General features: G+C 59.0%; 2 protein-coding genes across 3 annotated transcripts; one reads left to right on the plus strand and one right to left on the minus strand.

Moving 5' to 3' along the window:
• The first annotated feature begins 50 nt into the window (after positions 1-50).
• On the plus strand, positions 51-5449 carry NUBP2 (NUBP iron-sulfur cluster assembly factor 2, cytosolic). Of its 2 annotated transcripts, none has more exons than XM_037034401.1 (7): positions 51-121; positions 2386-2504; positions 2657-2855; positions 3586-3740; positions 3873-3983; positions 4143-4212; positions 4781-5449. In XM_037034401.1, exons 1-7 carry the CDS (start codon positions 106-108, stop codon positions 4924-4926), a joined length of 816 nt encoding a protein of 271 aa, XP_036890296.1. In that variant the 5' UTR covers positions 51-105; the 3' UTR covers positions 4927-5449. The 2 variants fall into 2 exon arrangements, with proteins under 2 accessions (XP_036890296.1, XP_036890298.1); XM_037034403.1 differs by having other exon boundaries at positions 71-96; positions 2383-2504.
• Positions 5450-6366: 917 nt separating this feature from the next.
• Positions 6367-9650, minus strand: IGFALS (insulin like growth factor binding protein acid labile subunit). The gene is made up of 2 exons (XM_037034397.1): positions 9469-9650; positions 6367-8456 (listed from the first exon to the last, which is right to left on the minus strand). The coding sequence occupies exons 1-2, from the start codon at positions 9482-9484 to the stop codon at positions 6655-6657; spliced, it is 1818 nt and encodes a 605-aa protein (XP_036890292.1). The 5' UTR covers positions 9485-9650; the 3' UTR covers positions 6367-6654.
• Between the last annotated feature and the right edge of the window lie 2031 nt (positions 9651-11681).

The following is an 11681-nucleotide window of genomic DNA, read 5'->3' on the forward strand; positions in this document are numbered from 1 at the left end:
GGGGATGGGCTCTAGCTACCCATTGGCTCAATGTACTCTGGCTGGAGGCGGTGGGGGCGAGAGAGAGACCTGGAGCGGAGGGCGGGCTTGCAACCTGTGACCGGGATGGAGGCAACGTCGGGTGAGTGTGCGGTCACTGGAGGTAGTGGGAAGAAGTCGCCCCGCATCTGCTGGTCGGGACTCTGGGTGGGTAGCGAATTGTTTTATTTGCATTGAAAAGGAGAGGCACGTGTACTTTTGCGTGTATCGTCATCAAGTTACAAGTTTTCGTGTAACCGCAACGCTGCTCGGGACCGTGGATACAGGGGAACTCAGGAGGAGCACGTATGCTGTTTGTCGTTAAAAACACAATACTTCCCCGATTTATGCCATGGTTTTTTGATTTGGTGATGCCGCAAGAAAACAGGAGGAAGTCGTTTAAATACGAGGCTCTAAAAAGACACCAGAACATCAAATACTTTTAAATTATATTTGGGAGTTTTCAAAACCTTAATACTTGAAAAAGTGAAAGTTGTGTTGGATGGAATACAAGTGGATATAATGAGATTTGCTTAGATAAACTAAAATAGACTTTTATAATTAGGGGTTTGCCACATTATCTTTTGAAAGACTTCTAGTCTGGTACTTCGGGTTACTAAGCTCTTATATGGCGGATTCATCCGTCAGATTATAAGCGTAACACTGGAGGAAAAGAATCTGAAATGGATTGTTAGAATAAGGGCAGACTTGCTCAAAGGAAAGAATATCACCTAGATTGATTAGTTGCATTAAAAAGAACTAGCTGCTATTTTAACTAGGGGAAGATGCAGATAAAAATAAAAAGGCCTGACCAGGTATACAGAAAAACAATCTTGATCTCTCTGTGCCCAGAAGGATTCTCCAGGGTCAGTTATTTGTATCTTTGTAGAAAGATTCTTTACATATAAAGAGCTACAAACTTATCCAGTGCATCAAATAATTGTGATTGGTTGGACTTACAGCTGAGTCCGAGCAGGACACGTTTTCCTCAAGGGGCTCCTCACTTCTGAGGGGAGAAACCGCCTCCAGCACAACCTCTCACCTGCAGCAGGAACTTGGTAGTTTACTTAGGAGTTAAAGGTTCTGTGGTTAACCCCTGAGAATTGTGGTCTGAGAAGTCCTCCCTGTTACCAGAAGTGAGTGTCCTGTTTGATTCTCCGCTGAAATGTCCCATTCCCACGAGGAAGGAAACTGCATCCTCGTGATTAGAGGCTGACTGAACTGATTGGACTAGGACCCACATCTGGCGTTTGTTCCCACCTGAGCCCTGCCCCCCCCCCAAACAAAAGCGAAGTTGATTCGCAAATACCTTTTGATGTTAAAGCAATTAAGCTTTTAAATTGCCACTGGGGTGACCTCAAGCCATGGTCTGGGGCTTCCTGTTTGCAGGCAGTCATCCTGTTTGGGGTTATGTCCTTTCCTTGTCACCTTACAAGATGTCTCAGCCCCAGATGCTGGAAGCATATTTAGGAAGGCCACTGGTGACAAGGAACTGCCACCAAAAGCCAGGACAGGCACCCTCTGAGTTCATGTTATAGAGGCTTTGGAGGTGGGGGCCTTTGAACAGGTCCTTGAAGGGCGGTGGGTCAGGAGGAAGACTGTTTCCCGGTTGATGGTTGAGCCCTGTCCACGTGTGGGGAGGGTGGTGGGGAAAGCAGCTCGTTAGACGTGCGGTGAGGTCCTAAGGGTGCTGAGGCCAGGACAAGGTGGTGTTGCAGGGGGCCTAAGGGTTGTATGAATGCAGATGGTAACGCCTGCCCACTCGCTGCAGGGATTGAGTTGGTGAATATTTATTTTGTGACATTAGGGGCTCACTGGTAGAAAGAGAGCTGGGTCAGAGTGGTTGGCTGCCAGCAGGGGTCTACAGAGTTGTGAGGCCCAGGACCCTTGGGGGTCAGCAAAGGAGGCAGGGACACCCCATGATCGCCCTTGTGTACCTAGTGTTTCTTAAGGCACAGCTGGCAGCCAGGTGACACCGGCATTCACACGCACATATGATTAGTCCCCAGAGCTGTAAGGGTCCCTCCTGAGAACTGGAGTCCAAGGCTGCCTTGAGCACCTCTGACCCCAGATGAGTGAGCGGGGTGCACTGTTTCCATTGGATCAGCCGGGAGCCGGCAGTCTTTGCCTCGCTGCAGTGCGCACACTAGAAAGAGGAGCAGTTGGGGCATTTCAGACAAGAGGGGGAGCAGCAGCATTGGAGGAGCCAGTGGGGCGGGTTTGGGCTTGCAGGGAGGTGTTCCAGAAAAAGGGGCAGGTCTCAGCACTGCCCTGGCCTCAGGGCTCAGGAGGAGGTACCCCGTTACCCTGTGAGCGGGTGTGAAGAGCATCTGTGTGAAGAGTCTCCTCTCTTATCCTCCTGAGCAGAGTCTGGAAACCTGGCTGGCGTCCGGCACATCATCCTAGTCCTCTCTGGAAAGGGGGGGGTCGGGAAAAGCACCATCTCCACGGAGCTGACCCTGGCCCTGCGTCACATGGGCAAAAAGGTGAGCAGCTCCCACCCGCAACCATAGTACCTGTCCCCTCCTGAACCACTCCTGCCCCTTTCCCTTGTGGGTGGACATACAGGGAAGCCAGCCGGTTTCTTCCTGCCTTGGGAGACCCCTATACACCATGCACACATCCTGGCTCCTTGCAGGTGGGGATTCTCGACGTGGACCTGTGTGGCCCTAGCATCCCCCGCATGCTCCGGGCGCAGGGCAGGGCCGTGCACCAGTGTGACAGTGGCTGGGTGCCCGTCTTTGTGGACCAGGAGCAGAGTGTCTCCCTCATGTCCGTGGGTTTCCTGCTCGAGAAGCCAGATGAGGCTGTGGTATGGAGAGGCCCCAAGAAGAATGGTAATGTCCAGGCAGGGGACTGAACTGTCAGCCTTCTGGCCTCCCTTAGTTGATCCGTTGATGATCAATTAAAAAGCTGAGCAAGAGCCTGGGGCTGCTGGCCTTCCCCGCCACACGGGCCTCCTGCTGCTCACTTGACCAGTTAGGCACAGGTGTGGTGTTTGTGTCCACATGGCTGGTAAGGGCCAGGAGGGCAAGGTAGCTCTGTGGCCATTCACAATAGAGTCCTCTCCCGCTCTGGTCTGCTCAGACCTGAGCCCAACCTGTGTGTGTTGGGTGCCAGCAGGTACCAAGGTTGGGCTCCTGTGCCTCGGCACCAGCAGGGGGCGTCAAGCCCCCTCCGGCTGGCACTGAGGCAGCAGGTGTGTGCGATCTGGCACAGGGCAGGGGCTACTCCATTCAATGTCCTCTCTCGGGCTGTGAGGGGTCTACACAGGTGTCCCAAGAGGGTCACAGCTCCAGCTGGCCTTTACTGAGGCCTGAGCAGAAGTCCTGTGCCAGAGGGGGGGGTTGCCCCTGCTGAGAAGAAGGGGGTGGTTGTTGGGGGCAGGAATGGGAGTGCTCGCTGCTCATTGTGCTCTCCCGCTCTGGGTGAGGAGCAGCCTGGAGCCCTCGTGCTCGGTGTGTCAGCAGAGGCAGCACCGCACCAGAGGTGGCACCGGAGCCTGGGTGGAGACAGTAGGTGTGCGGAGACCCTTTTGAGACCCCTCTCCTGCCTGGGACTTTGCAGCTCTGATAAAGCAGTTTGTATCTGACGTGGCCTGGGGGCAGTTGGACTATCTGGTTGTGGACACGCCTCCAGGAACCTCTGACGAGCACATGGCTGCCTTGGACGCCCTTCGCCCCTATAGCCCTATGGGGGCTGTCGTGGTCACTACGCCCCAGGTACTGCAGGGCATTATTCCGTGTTCTGTGTGCCACCACCCCTAGGCAGGCACCTCTCCCTGCGTTTTGCACTCATCTGGGTGACTGTTCGGGATTCCCATTGGCTTGTCCTTGCTCTTCCCCGTTTGCTAGGCAGTATCTGTCGGGGACGTGCGGCGGGAACTGACATTCTGTAGGAAGACAGGGTTGCGGGTGATTGGCATTGTGGAGAACATGAGCGGCTTCGTCTGCCCATACTGCACGGTAAGTCACGGAAAGTTGCGGGGCAGTTACCTGCAGGATGTGGGGGATGAGGCGGGGGAAGAGGATGCCGCACCACACCTCCCCAACCTGCTCGCCGGGCCTGGACCCCACTCCCCAGGTGTGAAGAATCCTCAGGTGAACCCTGTCCCTTTGTCTTAGGAGTGTACCAACATCTTCTCCAGGGGAGGCGGTGAGGAGCTGGCCAAACACGCTGGAGTCCCTTTCCTAGGTGAGAGGGTCAGGGCTGCCCCTTGGCCTCTGCTCTAGGTGGTCCCACCTGCCTGTGCCTCCTGCCCGAGAAGGGGAAAGATAAGAGCAGCCGTGTCCACTCGTCTTTCTCGGGTTGTGGGTATCAGTTCATCTCTAATGCCAGTCACTGTCGACCAACTGGAAAGAAACGGCTTGAGGGGAAGGCAGTGCCCCCAGGCTCCGAGTGGCAGCGGCTGATGCCTGCTGAGACCCCATTCAGAGCAGGAGAATGGCTCCGGCTCTGGCTCTGGGAGCGCCTCTGTGTGCACGGCCACATGTTCCCAGTGCTCGCCTTGCACTCTCTGCAAGGGGGCAGAGTCCGAGGCTGCAGAACTGGGCCTGCTGGGTGGGCTGGTGGCTGTCCAGGTGGAAATTGAGCCCAAGAGCTTCTCCAGGCACCTCAGCCAGAGTGAGGCCGACGGTGTCTGATCTGGGCTAAAGCAGCGCTGACAGCAGCTCCCGGGCCATGGGAGGTGTGTGGACATGGCCTCCCAGGCTTCGCTGTCACCACCTCACCCCTTCCCTGGCCCCCTTTCCTCTCTTCACAGGCTCTGTGCCTTTGGACCCCGAGCTCACGAGATGCCTGGAGGAGGGCCGAGACTTCATCCAGGAGTTCCCCCAGAGCCCTGCCTTCCTTGCCCTCTGCGCCATAGCCCAGAGGATTGTGGAGGAGACACCTGCCCAGCTCTCCTGAGACATCTCCTCCTGGCGTCACTGTGGAGCTCAAGCTCACAAACTCCAGCCTGGGTTTGGGGTGTGGTTCCTGGAGCCCGCCAGGCTGCCCACGAGGCTGGCCCTGTGCGTACCTCTCCCTGCCCGGGCCCCTCGGAGACTTTGGCACTTCAGCAGCATCTGGGCACCAGAGCTGCTGACAGCGAGTGGTTCTGCCGGGTTGGTCAATGGCAGGCCCCAGGGGACAGCGTGAGGTCCTAGTGCCTGCACTAGCTGTCTAGCTGCACTAGGCAGCTCTCGTGCCTGCACACTCTCTTTCATGTTGTGGTACTCATGTGCCCCGGACAGGCCTCACCTGATACTCCAGTCGCCACACTGTCCACAAACTTTGTGGATCTGGAGGCCGGCAGGGACTTCGTCACCCTCAGATGCTGTCCTGCCAGCGGTGCTGTGAGCGACTGTGATGGTGGTTGTGGAAGGGAGGAGCACCCTGTATGGTATTAGCTTCAGAGGTGCCTGCAATTAAATATGTCCTGCCACCACGGGTCCAGGTCTGACGCTTCCAGGTCATTCCACTTGGGTCCCGCCTCCACCTTAGCATATGGCCATGCCCTAGAGCAGATGGGGATCAGGCGCAACCTGGCTCCCGGGGCTGGGCCAGTAGCTCAGTTATCAGCAGGCCCCTGCAGACCAGGGTGGGGATGTGTTTGAGTGGAGTTTGCAGAGGAACCTGTGATGCCAGCCAGAGAAATGTGCCAGCGGGGGCCTCGGCCAGCCGGTAGTGCTGACTGCTGCCCGCCCTCCACCCTGTAGGAACCTGGGGCAGAGCTGGGAGCAGAAGAGGTGAGTGTGGAATGCAGTCAGTCCCAGGGCTCTTGTGCACCTCTCCCAGGAGGGCAGGAGACGAGACCGTTCTGGAAAACAGAGGCTGTGGCAGGAATGCCACTCTTTCCAAGGCAAGAAGGGCTGTTGCAGAGAAGATGTGGTAGCTCTGGGGGGTCTGGGGAGGCATCTCAGGTAGTGTACAGGAAGTGTCCTGGGGATGTTGGGGCCCTGAGGGAGGGGACTGTGCCAGGGGAAGAAAGTAGGAGGAGAAGGAAGTGCCATTAAGGGCTTTGGCCAGGCGTAGGGGGTCTAGACAGAGGACTGGCATGCGCTCTGGCCCTGGGTGACATTAACCGCCGAGCCTCTTGAAGCAGAAGCTCCCTCTGCCGGGCTCTGGCTTCTGGGACGAGGCTGCCTCCGAGAACACTGCCTGAAGAGAGCCTGAGTGGGCGCCCTCCGCTCCTTGGGTGGAGGTGGGCATCCTGGGGGGCCCGGCGTGGGAGGACGTGAAGGGAGTCCAAAGCTCAGGGAGGGGAGAAGGGGGTGCAGGCTGAGCTGGCATCAGGAGGGGGTTCCACGGGTACACAGGCTGACAGTTCACTCCCCCCCTCCCTGCTTTCACCCCTGTGGTCACAGGCAGGGTTTATAACATTGCTTTTAATGGATGATAGCTGGGGAGGGTTGAGCCTCCAACCCTCCTGATCTGGCCCCTCAGGGACCAGGTCAGCACCCACGGGTTCTGAGCCCATGCCGGCGAAACCCCTGGGCCTTTGTGTTCCCTGAGGAAGAGACCCCCAACAAGTGAGCAGTGTGGGGCCTGGCCCCTGGGAGCTGAGGGGTGGGGCACCCAGCCCCCACCAGGCTCCAGGGGTGGCGAGAGCTCATGCCGGCTCCATGGCGGCGTCTGGCCTGGACAAGACTCAGGTCAGCAGTGAGCAAAGTGGTCCTCGCCGACATCACGTAGGTCAAGTCCCAAGAGGCCAGGTGGGCTGGCACAGCTGATGTTGTTGTAGGTGTACACAGGTGGCTGGCAGTCGTCCCCCTCTGGGACAGCCTGGACAAAGCGGGGTACAGTGGTGGGGTGCTGCAGGGCAAAGGCCCTCAGAGCCCGGAGGGGGCAGCCACAATGCCAGGGGTTGCCGTCCAGCCACAGGCGCTCCAGGCCAGGGGCCTGTGGCACGAAGGTCCGCAAAGAGTTGTTTCTGAGGCTGAGGTAGCGCAGCCGCCCCAGCGGCAAGAGGATGCTCTCCGGCAGGGCCTCCAGGTGGTTGTACGAGATGTCCAGCCAGAAGGTGCGCTGCAGGGGCCTCAGGACTTCGGCGGATAGCGCTGACAGCTGGTTGTGGGACAGGAGCAGGTACTCCAGCTTGCCAAGGCCCTGGAAGAGCTGACCAGGCAGCTGCGTGAGCTGGTTGGAAGTGAGGTCCAGTTCCAGGAGCTCGGGGAGCCCCCACAGGCTCTGCTCCTCAATGGCCACGATGCCATTGTCCTTGAGGAAGAGCCGGCGCAGCCCCGAGAGGCCAGTGAAGGTGTGCTGGCGAATGCGGCCCAGGCAGCTGCCCTCCAGGTGAAGGCTGTGCAGCTTGGCCAGGCCCTGGAACACTCTCACTGGAAGGTTCTGTAGACAGTTGCCGGAGAGGTTCATGACGGCCACATTCAAGAGGCCGAGGAAGGCACCTGCCTTGACCTCCTGGATCTGGTTGTCGTTGAGTGTGAGCACCTCCAGCTGGCCCAAGCCCTCAAAGGCCTTGTCTGGCAGCTGCCGGAGGCGGTTGTGGCCCAGCCGCAGCTCCTCCAGGAAGTGCAGGTCCTTGAAGGTCCGAGGCCGCAGGCTGGTGATGGCATTGTGGGACAGGCGCAGGACGTGCAGGCCCAGCAGGCCTGGGAAAGTGTCCTCCAGGAGGCCACCCACACGGTTATGTGACAGGTCCAGCCAGCGCAGTGCTTTCAGGCCCAGGAAAGCACCCGGGGCCACGGCAGCAATGAGGTTGTGGTCCAGGTAGAGCTTCTGGAGCTTGGGCAGTTTGACAAAGATGTTGGCCTTGATGCTTCGCAAAGCATTCCCGCTCAAGTCCAGCTCCCGGAGCTCACCGAGGCCACAGAGGAGCGGGGGCTGCAGGTAAGCCAACTTGTTGCCTGCGAGCACCAGCTCACGCAGGTTGGCCAGGCCCTGGAACGCGGTGTCGGGGAGCACGGCCAGGCTGTTCCAGCCAAGATTGAGGTCCCAGAGATTGGCTAGGCCTTGGAAGAGGCCCTCATCCACCCTGCTGAGGAGGTTGTTGTTGAGGCCGAGCGAGGCGAGACCAGGCGTGTGCAGGAAGGTGCCGGCTGTGAGGCTGCGCAGCTGGTTCCGCTCCAGGTGCAGGTGGTACAGGTTCTGTAGGCCCAGCAGCGCCTTTGACTCCAGGCTGGCCAGCCCGCTGCCCTGCAGATTGAGGAAGCCCAGGCTAGACAAGTTCTGGAAGGCTGCCTCAGTGATGGAGGAGAAGTTATTGCTGTCCAGCCACAGGGCCCTGGTGCCATCTGGGATGCCGTCAGGTAGCTGTGTGAGGTTCCGGGAGCTGCAGAAGACGCTGAGCTCATCTGTGAAGTCATCGTGGCCACAGGTGCAGACGGCCGGGCACTGCAGGCCCTCGGTGTCCTCTGGTGCTCCTTGCTCTACTCCCTCCAGGCCCCGGGGGCCTAGTGCTGCCCAGGAGACCAGCAACACCACCAGAGCCAGGCCTCCTGCAGGGAGAGGAACTTGGGGAGGGGCGGCACTGAGGGGCTCAGGATGCAAACCCCAGGGTGAGTGAGGCATAGAAACTTATGGGCCTCGGCCTGAGTGTGGGCCACCATTTAACCTAACCCCCAGACCCCAGCAAGGCACTGTAAAGAGGGGCACTGCTGATTGGATGAGAGAAAAGTGAGTGAGGTATATGGTCACCCCACTTAGAAGCAGAAGGCGGGCAGGTCAACTGGGATGTTCTCCAGCTCAAAACCGTCATGGGGTTAACAGGGCAGTGACAACTGTCCCAGAATAAACTGAGGACTGGTCACCTGGCAATTTGGCCGTGTGTCCATTTGTGTCCCCAAGTGGGGCACTCAAGCCCGGCCAGGAGGAAGGCATGAGCAAGAGAATATTCTGGAGCTGGCCTGGGTGGGTATGCACTTGTTTCCTTTGGGGGCTGGACAGACATGCTCAGCCTGCACCCTGGTATTTGACCCAGCACTGTTGTAGGGAGAGGAACCGTGCAGGCCTTGGTGGCAGATAGGGACCCAAGACTGTTGACTCACCAGGGTCAGGTTGCATCTGTGGACAAAGGGCATCAAGCTCCCCAGCAACGATGCCCCAGAACCACTGCTGGGCACAGGGCTGTCCCCCACATTGGCCCATCCCTGCCCTTGGAGAGCTCAGGGTGGGACAGAGGCAGCACTGGAGAGTGCCCTATATGCAGCAGGATGGGGCTAGGCCCCAAGATGGGACAGGATGGCAGTGGCTTGGCTTCCAAGTGGCTGAGAGGGCAGCAGGCCCCAGCCCAGCGGAGGACCCCTGCCCTGCCTCCCTTGTGCCACTGTCCTGGGCCTCTGGGCAGGGAGAGGAAAAGGAGACCCTCTGAGACCAGGTGCAGCTGCACCCTCCAACACCCCTGCAGCCCCATTCCCCCCATGGGCTCCCCAAAGTTCGGGCCTTCCCAGAGCTGAGCCTTTCCTGGGGGCTGCAGAGCCCCAGTGGGCTTGGGGACACAGGGATCCTCACCTTTCCTCAGGGCCATCCCGCATGCAAAATAGGCAGCAGGTCTGCTGGGGGCTGGCTCTTCCTGCCCTCTGGATTTCCCCACCTCCAGGGCAGCCAGCACCCTGTCACGGGCCAACCCATCCCCACTATCCTGGGCTCCATTAACCCCCTCCTGTCTGGCGGCCAAGTGTCCTGGGAGTAGATGGCACAGGGGTGAGACTGGAAGCTGCATTCACCCTGGATCCCCTCTCAGGGTCCAGGGAGGGCCGTGGTGCAGCTCTGGGGGCCAGCAGGGCCCTGTCCTGTCAGCACCACCTCCTTCCAGCCCAGGCCGGCAGAGTTGGGCCAGTGGGGGTGGGGGAGGGGTGGGGGATGGGGGCGTCCCTTGGAGCAGCCTGTGAGGGGTTGGTGCTTGGTTAGGTTTGGGGAGTCCAGGAAAGGAGGCCCCTGTGCTCAGCTTCCCTGCCCATGGGTGGAGCTCCTCGGGCATCTCCTGGGGTTCCTGCACTGAGCGGATGGCAGTTTGAGGGTTAAGTAGGAGCCACCACATTTCCCAGTGGACCTGCCCACCTGCCCTGGCATGCTAATCACCCCCTTCCCATTTCCTAACAGCCTGGGTGGGGTCGCCCAGCCCAGCCTTGGCTTTTTCTGTGACCTCAGGGTCAGCTGGTGTCTGGCCACTGCCCCTCCCCTGCCCTCCTAAATAAACTGCCTGGCAGAGCCCAGCCGTCTTGTGTTTACTTTCAACAGGCAGGCGCCACTTTCCCTGGAAGAGAATAGGGGGTGGCCTGGCCTTGGGACCAGCCTCCGCCTGTTGGGAGCCCCCATGCTGTCCTGTAAGGCTTCTGTAGGGACATGACCACCCCATTCTGTACATAGGCTGCTGGGATGTGTGCCCAGTGCCTGGCCTGAGGTCAGCCCAGGGTCAGAAAGTAGAAGGGGACACCTGGCAAGGAGGGCTGTGAGAGCCCAGGGAGCCCCACCCCGCCCTTATCCGCCAGCCCCCGTCTGTCCCTCCTGCTCAAACCAGGTACAATCTGGCCCTCCAGCCATCCCTTCCCTCCTCTGTGAGGGACCCTTCCTCTGGCTGTCAGCAGCACCCACCCACCAGAGTCCCTCACTCTGCCCCTGCTGGTGGGCCTGCGTTTGGAAGGGGCTAGAGAAGGCACAGCTGGGGCTGGGGAGAGCAAGTTTCGCTAAAGTTTGGGGGACTCTCAAATGGGACAGGTCTGCGTCCAGCTGGATGGACAGTGGGCAGAGGAGGGGGTGAGGCAGGCGGGAGCTCTCAGAGCAGACCCCCGTGGAGTCTGAAAGCTCCCCCTGGCCTCTGGGTTGGCTTCTTACAGAGCCCAGGGGCTGGCACCCTGACCCTGCCCCTCCCCTGCCTCACCAGTGGTAGGGCGTGGGGAGGCAGCTTTATCTCCCTCCCTTTATTGAGCTTTGATATTTTTCCAGGTCGGTTCTCAGCTTCTGAGAAATTATAGATCTGCCAGGGAGAAAGTCCACACCCAGAAATTTACAGAGTAAATACACATTTACACAGCAGAAAGTGCAGATTCAGCAGGAGTTCTGGGGCCAGTGGGGCCCCTTCTGGAAAGTTCCCCTCGTGGATGGCCCTCTGTGCTGGGGAATGAGGCTAGAGCAGGGTGTGTGCAGGTCAGCACAGGAAGGAGGGTTGGTGGTCCTGTCACTGACTGTGTGAGGGTTGGGACAGGAAATTCCTGTGACTCCCGGTCAGGCTTGTGTGTCTGAGAAACCCTTACAGGACCTTACCATCTGGGGGTGGGGCATTGTACAATCTCTGGGTTCTGCAGTAACCAATGCTTAACGTTCTGAAGAGAACAACTGTCACCTCTGCCTGGCCAGCTCTGGTGCCAGCTCTGGTCCCTGCTCCCCCATTAGTGGGCTGGCTGGTCACTGCCCAGCCTCTTTCTAGTTGACCAGCTGAGGGTCTCCCCGAGGAGCTGCGTTTGTTTCTGACCTTCCTGTAAATGGCGGCACACAGAAGTACTGGGTCTGGCTGCTTGTCAGACACCAGTGTGGGGTCTGTGAGCTGAGCCAGGTGGAGCTAGAAATGGCTGTCCCCATGTTCTTCAGGTCACAGGATGCACTGACCCACCTGCCCAGGGACAGCAGGGCGTTTCCAGTGGCGCTGCCATGGGACTCTCGGGCCCCTGTCTCTATCTGGGGGACAGATACACTTCTGTTGGTGCTGAAGGAGTGCATCTTAGCAG

This window comes from Sturnira hondurensis, unplaced genomic scaffold (assembly GCF_014824575.4).
Source record: "Sturnira hondurensis isolate 20B ecotype Veracruz unplaced genomic scaffold, ASM1482457v3 Scaffold0022179, whole genome shotgun sequence".
Lineage (NCBI taxonomy): Eukaryota > Metazoa > Chordata > Mammalia > Chiroptera > Phyllostomidae > Sturnira > Sturnira hondurensis.